This window comes from Cibotium barometz, chromosome 37, assembly GCF_041138505.1.
Source record: "Cibotium barometz isolate CiBa-2024 chromosome 37, ASM4113850v1, whole genome shotgun sequence".
Taxonomy (NCBI): domain Eukaryota; kingdom Viridiplantae; phylum Streptophyta; class Polypodiopsida; order Cyatheales; family Cibotiaceae; genus Cibotium; species Cibotium barometz.
In genome coordinates, this window is record NC_141082.1 from 42,959,733 (window position 1) to 42,975,488 (window position 15,756).

The following is a 15,756-nucleotide window of genomic DNA, read 5'->3' on the forward strand; positions in this document are numbered from 1 at the left end:
TCAAGAACTCTTGTAAGAAGGACATCCTCCATCGAGGTCTAGAACGCCATCAAAATCTTCTTACCTAGAGCTCATGTTGAATGAGCAAACAATCATCAGTTTTTGTAATCAAAGTTTGCAAGCAGTAACATTGTTTACTCTCCACTCCTTTCTATAATTCAGTACTTTATCATGCTTCCCTTATTGTGCATTCTTACATAGTACTAGAGTATAGGCTCTTGGTATTTAGTTTGTTTTGGAAGTTTACTATTTTAAGGTAGATTTGGAGAGATGGCCCAATCAACAAATACTGCAGCCTCTTGTGCCCATCCTCCACCATTTGGTAATGAAAAGTTGGATGGAATAAATTAAACTCTCTAGAAGTTTAAGATCAGGGCTATATTCTTGATTCATATAAGTTTAAGATCAGGGCTATATTCTTGGATGGAATAAATTAAATAGAAGTTTAAGATCAGGGCTATATTCTTGATTCATATAAGTTGTGGAAAATTCCAAAAAGGGGTTGATGAAAAGTCAGATCCTACACTGGATCTACTAGATCCACTATAGACCATACCACCAAATTTTGCTCACTTTAGCGTGGAGGTAAAGAAATGCAGATATACTATGTGCTATCGTCATTAGCACATCGATTTGGTGATGACTTGATTATTCAACATACTACCATAAATTCTAAAGCATTGCAAGAGTTCTTAAGAATCAATATGAGATGAGGAATTAGATAAGAATTTAAAACCTTGAGAATCATCTTGAAGAAGAAAGGACCAAAGTGGTACAATCTATGAATCACTGGTGGCAGTAGCAAATCACCCATAATCTCACCATTCATGTGTGAGTGGCGTAAGTGAAAAATCTATCATCAAGGTAGGTCATCAATGTTCACCATTGCAGTAGTTGAGCTCGATATCTCAACTTAGCCCAATAGACATAGCCACAACAAGTAGCAGTACCAACTCCACAAGAGGTGGATTCATTAGATAATGAAGAAGATAATCTTGCAACACCATAGAAGAAGGAGCCATATCCTAAATGGGTGAATAAGATCTTAGGTGGGAAAGCTCCATTGGTAATCATAGAAGAGCTAGCAGTTTGTAGATCCAAGAGAATAGAGAAGCAAGAGAGGGCCTCCACTCACATTGTCAATATGATCTTGATGGTTGAGATAATGAAAGGACATGAGGATCTCTACTCACATTGTGAAGAAGATTATGAAAGTATAAGAGCTAGCTAGCTTAGAGGAAGTATTAGTAGATCCAAACTGGAGGGGAGCCGTGCAGTTGGAGTATGACTCAATGTTGAGAAACCACACTTGGTTCTTGTGGAGATCATGTAAAGCAGAAGATTAATGGCACCAAGTGGGTTTGGAAGACTATTGAGATATCAAGCTTAACTAGTGTTGTGAATATTAATGACCCACCGGGGTGATAGCTTCCACACTTATGCCACTAGCATGGTTGGTGCGATTATGGTTGATATACTCCTAGTGGATGACATAGTTATAGCGCTAGCTCATATAGTTAGATTCACATATTATAGATCAACCATTACATATTACAGTAGAAGATTACTTTCCCTTATAGTATGTACTCTTATCTCTTTATGATAATGGTTGTAGAGAAGAGAAGAATATAGAAGAAAATTTAGCCATCTATCTCTCTCTTGTGTCTTTGTTAGAGTGTCACCCATGCTGTAAGTGATGACATACTCAAGAGTAATGTGTGTAATCAACTTTGTGCACTACTAATATTATTTTGGATGTACGCAATGATTGAGTGGGTGGATTATTTGTTAATCATGGATGGAACATTTGTTGGATCACAATGAGATATTTGGGAAGAAATGTGAACCTATTTTGGTTTCATATTTTGGCACTAATTATAAGGCTAATTCCTCAAACCTTTGTACATACCAATTAGTAGTTGTACTATTGGTAGGCCCAAGACTTTATATTTGTATCTAGCTATATTTTTGGAAGAGCTTTTATGCTCAAAACCTCACAAGCACTTATTTTTGGTGTTATCTATTTGAAAAGAAAGTATTATTATACATATAAATATGGGTGAGTGGTACGATGGGCCACACTCATCCAAGGGAGATTCAACCCAATCTTATGTTGACGACGTGATATATTTCTTATTTTCATGCTCTCTTGTTTATTTGTTTCTAGTTTATGGTTTGCTCTAATTTTTGTGTTGAGAAATAGAGTTTTTCTCCAAGTGTCATAAAGATCCTAACATGAGTGAAGGGGGATAGGCTGAGCCTAAGGACCTAGTTTAAGTTGATAAAGGATTAAACACCAAAAATTGAGCGGTCGGGTGGACCCGAGATCGCAAGTGCTTTCCAAATTGAGACCAAAAGTATTTATAAATATAATTTTTAAATTCTAATAAAGTTTTAGCAAAAAATAAGGTAGAATAGTCACCTTCATGATTGTTGAGCCTAGGGAAGCTACTAATGACTCTTATTTGTGAGACTAATGAAGAAGACACTAACTTGGAGGAATTATACTCAATTCCTATGATGAGGTCTATTTAAGTCTAGCTAAGTTGAGAAAGCTAGTTGATATTCGAGTGATAGGAAATTGATGTATGGAGGAATTATACTCAATTTCCTATGATGAGGTCTATTTCTCAACTAGCTAAGTTGAGAAAGCTAGTTGATATTCGAGTGATAGGAAATTGATGTATGGAGACATCGAGAGAGTCACTCTACTCTTAGTATAGTATTTCAATGTAGTTATTTAGATTTATTAGGGGTAGGGGTCTCACATTTGGTATTAGAGTGTAATTTTTGAAAATTAAACTTATAGTACTTTACTAGGTTTCTTTTCATATGGTGCAATAGATGATTCAACCATACCTCTTTGGGGTACTTAGAATATCCAAGGAGGATGATATGATAGCCTTTACATTCTATCATTTATTATTGACTCATGGTCGTGAAGTGTGAGAGACTCTAGCCCGGCATTTTGAGGAGCTATACTTTTCGTCCCGACTTGGGTTAGTGAGTGATAATGTTTGCATTCTAACATTTATTACTACTGATTCATGGTCGCTAAGTGTGAGAGACTTGCTCTAGCCCGGCATTTTGAGGAGCTATACTTTTCATCCTGACTTGGGTTGAGTGAGTGATAATGTTAGTTTATTAGACAACACTATCAGTGCTTATTACAGTTAGGAACGTATGTTTGGTCATGCTTTTTAAGATGAGGACCATAGCTCAGTTTAGGTTATATGGGCCTATCCTTAGTTTCTTTATTCCCCCTGACCCAGGATTATTTCCCCTCCTTGAGTGTCATGGATCACATTTATTGCGGCATGACAAGGAGAGAGTATAATAGGGCCATCCATCATGAGAAGGTTAAGGAGATAGCTTGTGAGAGAGAAGAGGACCAGGATTGATGAGATTTATGAATCTCTCTGTACATATGTAAACTTCAAATAATAAAATATATGATGTTATTCTTCTTGTTTACCTACTATTTTGTGTTAAGGATGTAAAGTTGAAAAGTGTGGTAATGACTCAAAATTAGACTTTCACGCAAGAGCAAGAAATGTTTGAGATCAGATTTCAGCATTTAGCCATTAATAGACCTCTAGTAGGCCTTCTACTAAAACTATATACAGTATTATTTTGGCTAGTCTTATCAACCTCTTTTCATGTAGAGGTGACTCGGATTGGGTAGGAGATTGTGATTCTAGGAAATTAGTTTTTGGATATTATTTTTCGCTTGGTTCCGATGCTTTCTCTTGGACCAGCAAAAAAGCAACCTACAGTGACACTTTCTTCCACAGAGGCTAAGTATAAGGCAGCTTGCTTTGCTGCATGTGAGGTAGTATGGCTAAGGAGAATCTTGGTTGACATGGGAGTTCAGATCATGGAGGCTACAGTCTTGTGGTGCGACAATCAGAGTTGCATGGCTATCTCCAAGAACCCTGTGTTTCATGCTCGCACAAAGCACATTGAGATTTAGTATCATTATGTCTGGGAGCTAATAGAGGATGAGATAGTGAAGCTGAAGTATTGCTCTATAGAGCAATACTTCAGTCATCTTCACAAAGGCTCTTGGAAAGGACCAACTCACACACGACATCTTCATCGACTTGGTGTTGGGCCAAAAACCTAGTTCATCTTGTGGACATTGAGGAGGGATTGTTAGTATACACTCAATGCCCGCCTCTCAGCACGTATCTCACTTTGATGTATAATGCACATTTGTTAGGTCCCCCCATTATGAGGAGTAGCCATGGTGCATATATCTTTAGTGGGAACCCCAGCTTAGACACCGATGGGATCATTATTGTGACCATTGATGATGGTTAGGAGATGGTCAGGGTACGAGCGTTAGTTGGGGTTTGGGGCATCGCCCCAATGCTAGCCCCCCTAGCGGGGTTCGGGGGCAGTATATTCCCTCGGATACCAGGTCCATCATTAGTGGGCAATGGTCGATGGTCGATGGGCTGTGTTCTTGATATGTGGGTGGTAACCATGTCTATGCAGTGTAACCGCCCTCATTGTATGCGAGTCTACCACACTACCTACAGTACTATATAGGGACATGGTTGCCATGAGCTAAGGTATCCAATGCTTGTGAGTATCCACCCCCTTCTACACTTTGTACGTACTCCATCCAGAAGTCTGTCTAGATCGCCATCTAAGCTCTACTTGAGAGCGCACGGGTGGACAGCACCATCACTTGTACCCCTTTGGTATAATCAAAATTTTAAATTATCTCCATTGTTACGTATATTTATTGCATTGTCTATTGAAAGGTCTTGCTATCTCTTTCTGTTGTGCCATATTCTTATACATATAAGAAGAAATATAAGATATAAAAAAAGAAGGGTTTGTCCATATATCTCCAATAAGATCTCCATTGAAATTTGGGGCATCCACAAAGAGGAAATTTCCAAAAGTACGAGAGACGAAAGGAAAGGCTAAAGTGATGCCTTTTGAAAAGAGTCCAAGTCAACTAAAGAATCTATGGAGACCAACCAGCTAAAAAGCGAGAGCCTAAGAAGTAGAAACTATTAAGAACAAGAGATTTTGTTCTCACTCTTTGTATCCAGCCAACTTATACAAATACCCTTAAAAAATGTATATATATATATATATATATCAGATTACTATATATTGAGTTTTTTTTTTGTTTAACATTGATCATGTTTTCTTATATCTTAAATATAAGAAGGTTGAATAACTATTGCGTTTGTTTTATTGTTTAACATTGATTACCTTGTCTTATGTCTTAAATATAACAATATTTAATCTAGAAGGCAAGATAAATGTGTGCAAAATTGTCATATATTAAGAACTAAACTTCAAGATTACAGGGAGAAACACACATTTCATACAACTGAAAGTATTTTCAGATTTTCTTCCCAATGTAATACCATCTACCTTAAATTTGAAGTTTGATGGTATACTATCTAATAGAAATTCCAAGGACTCATGCACATCCTTCAATGTCCATTTTGCATTGACAGAGAGAAATATGCTATGATCATCACTGAAGTTGATCTTTAGGTTATAAAACACCTTTTTTTCCTCTGAATCCAATAGCATCCAAGTTCCTCCACTCTTTTTCCATCGTTTCTACTCCAAAAAGATGTACAAGGTTTATTGAGAGATGTTATATGCCATCACCACAGAATCAATGCAAGCATTACACTTTATAAAATCACCCTTGTGTGGTGGAAGACTTAAGCATTTTACATTCCTCTCCAACCGTATTATCCAAGTCAGTCTCAGATATATTTCTAGATGCCCACATTGCTTTTGTTCTTTACATATTTGTTTCTTGAAAACATTTCACAAATAGATGAAGAGGTATAAACCATGATAGCTTAATCTTCTTAGAAATCCTTCCTAATTTCATAGACTTCTAAATATCCAAGACAATCTTTGATTTAAATGCTAATAGAGTCTAGAAATCCCAATCTAAAGAATCTAGACTTGGTGCAGGCAAACTCTCTAGTCTTCAATAGGCTTCCAGTCTTTAGGGACAATGGACTTAGCAATGTATAAAAATATTTGCTTCTTAATGAAAAAAGACAATGGTTGATCAAAAAATAATACTTTTCCAATATTATCATGTATAGCTTCAAAAGTGTTGGTGAATGACTCCACAAGTTGCCACTCAATGTGGATAAACATCTATCACATATACAACACATGTAAATCAGCCTTCTTTGCCTTTTTATCCTGTGAGGATCTTTGCATGATGGTTGCAACCATAGTCGCCCAATCATTTAGCTTGAAGCTAATTCCTTTCAACACACCTTGATCATTCCCTCATTAACATTATGAATAATGCATGATAAGATGGCATTAGGATTGCGCCTCAAGTTGGACTATTGTCTTGACATTGTTTGATGATGAATAGAGGAGAGGATAATGCACAAAGATGATGAGAAAGAGGTGCAATGGTGGTAGACTAGGGAATTTAAAGTGCATTTACTCAACTGTAACACTCATTTTGGGGGGAACCAAAATTTCAAATTTTGATTTTTGAAGTACTGACACTTGGTACGTGGGGGCAGGCCCTTGAAGTTAGAACCCCTAGAAATAGCCACGCCGTATTACATTAAAGTAGTGATAACCCACTAAAATAGCCAAAATTAGTGAAGTTAGTGAAAAGTAGATATGACACCCAATGTCATATTTGTGGTTGAATGTCACATTTTTATTGTTCCAAAGATTAAAACAAATTCGGTACAAGTGATTAAAATGCGGCCCTTTTTTAACATTTTTGGTCCTAATGGATCAGGGTTAGATGGGTTTTATTTTCAGGCATGGATTTATGTGTTAATGTTTAAAAACAAGAGACAAACATTGGGGGGGAGGGGGGTGTTGTTTTGGTGGTGGATAAGTGGTTTTTTTAAATGAAGGACGGAGTTGCTTTGGTGGTAGGTTAAGTGGTTTTTTTTTAATAAAGGGGGGGAAGGGGTGTTCACATAGGGCCGAGTAGGGTACAAGGATTAGGGGGTCAGATGGGTTTTATTTTGAGGCATGGATTTATGTGTTGATGTAAAAAATAAAAAAGAGAGACTAATATTTGGGTTAACAACCCACCTTTTCCTTGGCCAGGGCTCCTTGAGGGAATTTTCTCCTTTTTTCCCATAAGGAATTTTTTTCTCTTTTTTTTGAATAAATATATTAAAAGGGAGAAACAACTATTGAAAGAAGGGATATATACATGAATGGTGAACAAGGATCCATTGGGAATCAATGTCTACAAAGAAATGCCCTATAGTGGAAAGGTAGGAATATCATCCTAGAATCTTACCCAGGGAGGTAAGATTCTAGGAATATCATTCTAGGAATATCATCCTAGAATCTTACCCAGGGAGGTAAGGCTACACAAGATCAAATTGATAGGCTTCAAGGAATATTTCCCGAGTTGTTAGAGAGGCCTTGGTTGCCAATTTGCATTGTGGCTCAAAGAGATAACATTTCTAAGAGAGTCAGGACACATACCCACTTGTACTGCTTCTTTCTTGACTTGTGAGGGGCGGCCTTTAATTGTTAAGATTCTTTAGGAGAGGAAAGTATTGCTTTACTCGATATCTATTGATGAGGAAGGGAACCTCATATTCGTCCATCACTTGGATTGCCAGGGACCCATTAGGGGACACTTTCACTATGATAAAAGGTCCCATCCAATTTTTGCTGGAGCTTTCTTGGAAACTTGCCATAAGTGGATAAGCTCACCTTCTTTGAATTCCTTTGGCTTGAGGAACCCATCATGGTAAGATTTTTTTCTTAATTGTCTGGACTCTATGCACTACAAAGACATCCTTCAAATCTCATCCAAACATTCTAAATGAAGTAACCATTAGTTTATGGACACTGCAAAGACATCCTTCAAATCTCATCCAAACATTTTAAATGAAGTAACCATTAGTTTATGGACACTTGCTCTTCAAGCCTTTGAGATAAGGGATGGCAAGTGTAACTCCATTGGAAAGATGGATTCAATTCCATAAACTAATTGGAAGGGAGTTTGTTCTATTTGTTGTACCTTATGTGCAATCCTCTAAGCCGCAATGCTTCTACTAGTATGTTCATCCCAACCTCTCTGCTTCTAGGATTGGCTCTAGAGGTCTCGATGTAGAAATTGTTTGTGGAAACATGATCATAGGTCTTGCTAGACCCTCTATTTCTAGCTAGGCTTGTAGTACCAGTCATTTCCTTCACTTAACCTCAAGATCTCGTCTCTTGGGTTAGGGTATTCTTGTATATTTTTAGAAAGGGTTTCCCCATGTTTCGGTCTCGGTTTGTATCATCCTTCCACGACTTTCTTGGATATTTCTAGGCACTCATTTGTTCTATCCATTAGGATGGATCCATCACTACTTTCCATCCATCTCTCCTCGTTCAAAGTGATTTGGATTGGAGGTTCTAGAACATCTTCTGGTGTGTCTAGGCCTCTCGTCCTCCCTATGGACTTGCGACACTCTCCAGGCTTTCTCTCTCAGTTCTTCCGTTCTGTCCATGAGAATTGGTTCATCGAGGCTTCCCACTCTCCACTCTTTTTCTAAGGTAATTTGAGTGGAAGAATCTAGAATATACTTCTCAAAATAACATGGTATGTCCCTAGGGTCTTTCTCTTTGGTTTCCTTTACCACCTTAGAACTTTGGGAAGTTCTTGGCTCATGTAGTTCTATGAGGGCTTATTTGGCACTGCGTGTGCCTTCCCTTTGTTACAATCCCTATTTTTTCTTTTCACATTTTTTATTTTAGTGGTTTGTAATGCAGAAGAAGTTGTGTATACTTGATTTTACAATTTCTTGGCATGAGCCCTTGTCACAATCTACAATGGTACTTTTTTTTCTTCATCTAAAGATGAGATCGGACATGACACACTGATAACCCGCAACCCTTGGTGGCAGGAGATGATGCACTCATTGAAGGTTTATAGTTGTTGTCTTAAGAGAGAGTCAAATGATCAATGCCACACTTTTTTATACACCATCTATCCAAAGGTGGTGGGCTAGTAGTAGCTACTTCTTTCAGGTTAGCTCTCATTGGCCAATGGATCACTCTATGAGGGCCATCTAAAGCAAGCTAAGGGAACTCACCTTGGTGCGTTGATATCTCTCGATTTGTAAGCTATAAATGTTGTTTGCTTAAGGTGGTCGACTTGTTTATGTTAAGCATCAAATGTCTAGGTTAGGACATGTGGTGTTCATCCCTTCGTGGGCTTCCAACCATTGAGTCTTGGTACTCAATATAGAATTCAAGTGTGTTGGGAGGTTCATCAATAATTGACTCAATCTCGACTAGCATTGTAAGAGTGGTTCACATTGGTTGAGGAGGTAACATTATAGGTGGAATATCCATGTACCTATATAGATTCCTAGTAAAAATCGAGTTCTTGTGCTTGGGTAAGCTGTAGTGCCACCACTGAGAGGTGGCATTGAGGGTGCCGAAAATACTGGCACTCTAGTTATCCTCATCATTCACTGTATCTCAGTATTTCTAATATGTCTTAAAAGTGAGCAAGAGGTCTCTCTTCTCAAGAATTACAAAGTTAAGAGATAAAAGAAGCATTCTACTTTGGATTGCCTAAGTACAAATGACACTATCACATGTCTTAAAAGTGAGCAAGAGGTCTCTCTTCTCAAGAATTACAAAGTTAAGAGATAAAAGAAGCATTCTACTTTGGATTGCCTAAGTACAAATGACACTATCACAATGTATCTCAGTATTTCTAATATGTCTTAAAAGTGAGCAAGAGGTCTCTCTTCTCAAGAATTACAAAGTTAAGAGATAAAAGAAGCATTCTACTTTGGATTGCCTAAGTACAAATGACACTATCACATGTCCTTCTTAGTTAATTTTGACGTGTGTCTTCTTGATTTATTAATTCAAAGGTTTGTTGGTTTGGAAGATATGCTCAACCCCACTTGATCCCACATAAAGGCCTCTCGATACACATGTCAAAAGTCTCCTTAGTCCACATAGAACCTCTAGGATTCTTCTCTATTATGCATACTTCACACTCCTCCACATGCTCTCCACAAGATTGGTATGTATTATTCATCTTGTTTTACTAGAATTAACATTCCATGTAGACATAAGGCCCACTTCGATTTTATGACTCATCACCCATTATATATACATTTAGTACTATAACCCATACCATACACAATATCATGGTATTTACAATGAACACTCCACTCATTCTCACACCCAATACATAATATTACATAATAGAATCCTTCATTTGAAACAATATATTTGGAGCCAAATCATCATAAATCTGTATCTGTTGAAGATAGCTGCCAAGATGTCGCCAAGCTACCAATTTCTTATACAAGCTTTCCAAGTCTTGTACCAAATGTTGGGCCCTACATGGATAACCACCACACATATATTATACATTACAATAAATAAGCCTCAACAAAAGGAAATTTTTGACATTACATCTCCCCTATACCAAAATGGAACTATGTCCTTAGAGTTGGATTGCAAGAGCATGCACTAAAGATCCCTCATGTAAGCCATTGCCTTTTTGAAGTATTCCCTAGGCCCTTTGAAGTACGTTATTGAAGTAAGAATCTCCAAAACACATGGATACATTATAACCTCTCTTTGAAGGCTTCTATACATCGGTAAAGCATGTAGCCATTTCTCATCTCTAAGTCTCCATTCATTAAACCAACCTTGAAATGTTATTACCCTATAAACATATCTACAATAACATCCATGTGGTCTTCACTCATCAAGATACATGCCATCCCATGGGCATTTATTAGATCATTGCTAGACATGTCCTCATTATATCATCGATATTTCATCACATTTCCATAGTGAGTGCTCATCATAAAATCATACATTATCTTGCTCCCTTTTCTTTGTCAAAATCTTCGTAGGCATGTATTTCCATTTGTTTTTCCACAATGAGGTCCACGAGTTCTTTCTTTTCCCATTGCATTATCACAAGCACAAGTTTTTTTCTCATAGCATTATCATCCACATGAACATCCTCATGAATACCTTTTCCATATGCAAACCTACTTATGAAAAGCAAGAGGAAAAAGTAATCATCCACATGAACATCCTCATGAATACCTTTTCCATATGAAAATACCAGTCATATCATTCATAAATATATCACCTCCCAAACCTTTTTCAACAGCATTCTCATCATTAGCACTTGCTACCAATTCTTGTTCCAAGCATACCTTCTTCCATAAGAGATGGTTGTAGTCAAGCCTCACATGTCGTAAGGGATCGCCATGATCTCTATGCAATACATCATATCCCAAGTACCTTCACTTGCTACTTCATCATCTTGTCCTTGACATTCTTGAACCACCTCAACATTTTCCTCTAGCAAGTAGCTAGGACCATATTCACAATGAGCACCTTCTTCTTTTGTATCAACCACATCAATAAAACCAACAACCGAGGCATCCATAAAATTTACATCTACTTTATTATCATATGTTCCTTTTGAAAATCCATTATTTTGCACTTCAATAGCATGTACATTATAAATATCCATAATATCCTTTCCGTTTTCTCCCTTAGTAGCATCAATCAAGTTGCACTAGAGGAGGATACTTGGTTGCAAGCATACAATTGTGATTTGAGTGAGACACTCACATCAATAAAACCATATTCACAATGAGCACCTTCTTCTTTTGTATCAACCACATCAATAAAACCAACAACCGAGGCATCCATAAAATTTACATCTACTTTATTATCATATGTTCCTTTTGAAAATCCATTATTTTGCACTTCAATAGCATGTACATTATAAATATCCATAATATCCTTTCCGTTTTCTCCCTTAGTAGCATCAATCAAGTTGCACTAGAGGAGGATACTTGGTTGCAAGCATACAATTGTGATTTGAGTGAGACACTCACATCAACATGAGGTAGCCTCCTTTCATGATCAAGATGTAACTGATGCATCCTTATTGTGATTTGAGACACTATCACATCAACCAAGAGGTAGCCATACTTGGTTGTGATTCATTTAATCACTTTAGGAGCATTAGACGAAGGTATAACTAATATGACAATACCGATTTGTATATCTTCCTAGTCTCTGGCACCTTTTTACTTGTTTGATTATTTGCCATATCCTATGATTCAACCTAGAGATGAAACGTTCTCTCTGAAGGTCTATCTATGCACTCCTCTTAACATTTGAATTTGACCCAAAAAAATATTGCAATGTTTTCACTAAGGTTCAGACTAGGATAAAACCCATAAAAGAGTAAGAGTCCTTAGCATGGCACTTGGCAATACAAAAGAGTGCTTAGCATATCATGCTTAGGAATTATCATCCATGATGTTATTTATCTAGGCATGATTGTGTACTAATGAGTTCTCATTATTTCTTGCTTTTTTAATGGACCTATAAGAGTTTTTTTAAATGGATTCTTGCTAGGTTGTCATTATTTCATGTTAAGGTATAAGATAAGGACTTTCAAGAGTTTCTTCATCATGAAACTGTTCTTGGTTTTTTTTTTTAAATGGTGAGCACACACTACACTGCACTTTGTGTGTAGTTTGAAAACCAAAAAAGATGGGATTGCTAGAGGGAGAATAAAAGGCGGTGATGCCAACAACAACAAGGAACTCCACCATAGATACGCCCAAGAATCAAACTTAAAATAATATAAAAACAATTGCCAAACTATGTTACTATGTTGTCACCCATTTCTATAGCTATCCTACCGCTTTTCTAAACTTTCCCTTGTTGTTTTGGCACCCAAATTGTGTCAAGATGTGTGCGGTGGCATGATGCGTGTTGTTGTATTATCTAATTCTAATCAAACTTTAAAAAAATAAAAAGATACATGTGGAGCCCTCACATGCATCTTGATACTTATATACATAGCATTTCTCACCATGAGGAATGAAATTTGCTTGGCCATCAAAGAATTACAATGTTTTGGCATTACTAATGAAACAAATTTCCCACAAAACAAAGCTCCCCTTTCACCTTTCCACAAAATCACATGTGAGCAAATTAAACTCATTACAACTTTGAAAATCTTACGCAACCATATAAAAGTTCATATAATGGATATTAGGATTAATCGAAACAATGATCGTGGATTGGACTTGCATTTGATTGTGTATGCCACCCGATGGGAGGGTTTAGGACCATCATGCATGGGGTCAAGTGGTATTAAGAAAGCCCCAAAAGCTTTATACCATTTGGATTTTTAAAAGCTTGATAGTGAAGGAAGATGAATTGACTTGCCCATAACAACCAAATGGGCAAGTCAAAACTTAATACAACTAGGAATAAGAAACAAAATATTAAAACGCAATAAGAATTGCCAAAATCATCGGGAACAGCAAATCCTCTGGGCTTTAAAATCAAAACAAGTATGTGAAAGAGTTCTTAATGATCTAAGTGTGTGGGGCATTGTTGAGTGCATAGCCTCAATCAGTGAGAATTTGAATCATTTGATAAGTGGTTTTTCTGGTACAGCATTGCGTACATTGCTTGTGTTGCTTGCAAAAGCTTGCTTCGCAGTGATTAGCCAATCGGTTAGACCCATGTGCAGAACACTTTTCATAACTAACTAAATTGAAACAATGCTGCGAGCCTGACCCTCTGTGTATTACTCGAACAAGTAACTACATGTAGAAAGGAGGAGAAAACTACAAAATGCAAAGGAAGAGGGAAAACACTGCTGGCCACCCGACAAGAAGGGCAGGCACAACTAATTACGAGAAATGTGTGCCCTTCTCTGTATGTAAGCAAAAAGAATGAAATGAATTGTGTGTGTGTGTGTGTGTGTCAAGGGCCGTTCGTTATATGGCTCATCATATCAAAAAGAAAAGAAGGCAACAAGCGCCAGCCAGAAAGCGAAGATGGGCGGGAGGTGAAGGGGCGGCCGCATCAGCGGAGCTCGTGGGACTATGGGGCGATGACGCTTCCGGACCGTTCGTGGATGGTGTAAGACCCGCAGGCGTAAACGTTCCCGGAGGCGGGGCAGGTGGTGACGAAACCGGAATTGAAGCTGGCGCCGGAGTTGGCTTTGAGTGAACAGGAGAAGGCGACGGCGACAGAGACTTCGACGGTGATCCCACAGACCTCGGCGACAGCGACTTTGACGGTGCCGGAGAGGGTGACCCCACAGATGACGGTGCTGGTGCCCCGAAAATCTCCGTCGGAAGCAGAACGGAGTCCACCAAGAAAATGGCCACCGGGTTGTTGGAGTAGAGCGTTCCAGCAATGGGTACTTTGTTGGAGCCCGCATCTACGGCGATAATGCCAGCCTTATTCTGAGACATCGCCACCGTGAAGGCTGCCCCGCCGGAGCCGCTGGCCAGAGTGGCCTGCGGGCTGCTAGCCGTGGCCAGCTCCTCCGTCGGAAAGAACGATCCGATGGCATGGAACTCCATCAGCGCCACCAGTTGGGCGTTTGTAAGGCGGTTGAAGGCGTCGGAGCCAAGGCGGTCGAAGGCGGCGTTTGTCGGAGCGAAGATCGTCACCCCAGGAGGGGTGTCGTGAGACTGAAAGACTTTATCGACGCCAGTCGACACGAGCAACGATACAAACCGGCTGAAGTTACCGGCTTGTGAGATGATCTGGGTGACGTTTACAGGCGGTGGACCCGGGCCACCGATGCCGGAAGGCACAAGAACATCGTCGACAGCCAGCAAGCTGATGTTGAAGGGGAAAAGATCTAGGGCGGAGCCTATGGTGGCGAAGGTGGTGGTCCCTGGGCGACGGATTTTGGCGACGCCGGCGGTGATGGTGATGTTGACGAACCCGTTGTCGCCGGCAGCCATGCCGGTGGTCTGGAAAAGGGTAGTGATGGTGGCGAAACCACCAGCCAATGAGCGCAGCTTGGCGGGGTCTTCGTAATCCAAGAGGACATGAAAGCTTAGAATGTTGAACAGTGTCTGGCGGTCCGGGGCCGAGCCTTGGGTGGCCATGAAAGCGTCCACGACGCGGTTGGGCGGACAAAGAACTGTGATGGTTGTTCGGCTGTTGATCTGGGCGGCAACGCCGTATTTGGAAAGCAGCTCGTTGAAGGAGGAGTAGTCTGGGTGGTTGAGCAGAAGGGTGGTGACATTCTGGAAGGCAGCCAGAGAGCAACTGGCGGAGGCGAAAAAGAAACAGAGGAGCAGGAGCGGGCGGAGGGAGTGGCGTTGCATGGCTGCGACGCTACTGCTCCAGGGAGTTTCTAGTGAAGGACTATGAGGGGAGAGGTAAGGAAGAAGGGAGGGCACTCCCACTTATTTAAGTTGGTTTCAACCGACCCTGCCGTTAGTCGCTCAATCCGCCATCAATCATCGGACGGGATCGGATCAACGGCTTCTCTTAACGGCCGGCGCGACTCCCGGCCACACATTTCCTGCACTATTTAATGCCGGGATTTCGCCCCGTCCTTCCAAAGAATTTCGCGTGCCCTTTGCTCTCTGTCCGTGTACATTCGAGAAGAACATTGCATGCTTTCCATCATGTACATACCACACCATCCCCCTCTTATGGCCCACCATTATCATTTCAAAGAATTTAACTTTTTTATTATCATTTCAAAAAAATAACTTTTTTTATAATATTTAATAACTTGCAAAACAAATCCCTATGCCACTTTTCCCTCTCATAGATTTCTACTTCATGTCTTAGGGAATATGATATATTGTGATTCACACCTCCAAGCTTGGAGCTTGGCCACAACAACACACTCCTAGTCCTAGAAAACCTGCCCAAAAAATACGCCCTCACATTGATCACCTTCCCCCCCCCCCCCCCCCCCCC

General features: G+C 39.5%; 1 protein-coding gene across 1 annotated transcript; it reads right to left on the bottom strand.

Annotated features, from left to right (window-relative positions):
* Positions 1-13,329: 13,329 nt before the first annotated feature.
* Positions 13,330-15,196, bottom strand: LOC147617288 (fasciclin-like arabinogalactan protein 10). Its single transcript, XM_086776921.1, has one exon. It carries the CDS (start codon positions 15,147-15,149, stop codon positions 13,809-13,811), a length of 1,341 nt encoding a protein of 446 aa, XP_086633047.1. The 5' UTR covers positions 15,150-15,196; the 3' UTR covers positions 13,330-13,808.
* Between the last annotated feature and the right edge of the window lie 560 nt (positions 15,197-15,756).

What these genes read in the sequence shown, in the direction of transcription:
- LOC147617288 (XM_086776921.1), bottom strand. Translation starts at nt 15,149, where the DNA reads ATGCAACGCCACTCCCTCCGCCCGCTCCTGCTCCTCTGTTTCTTTTTC.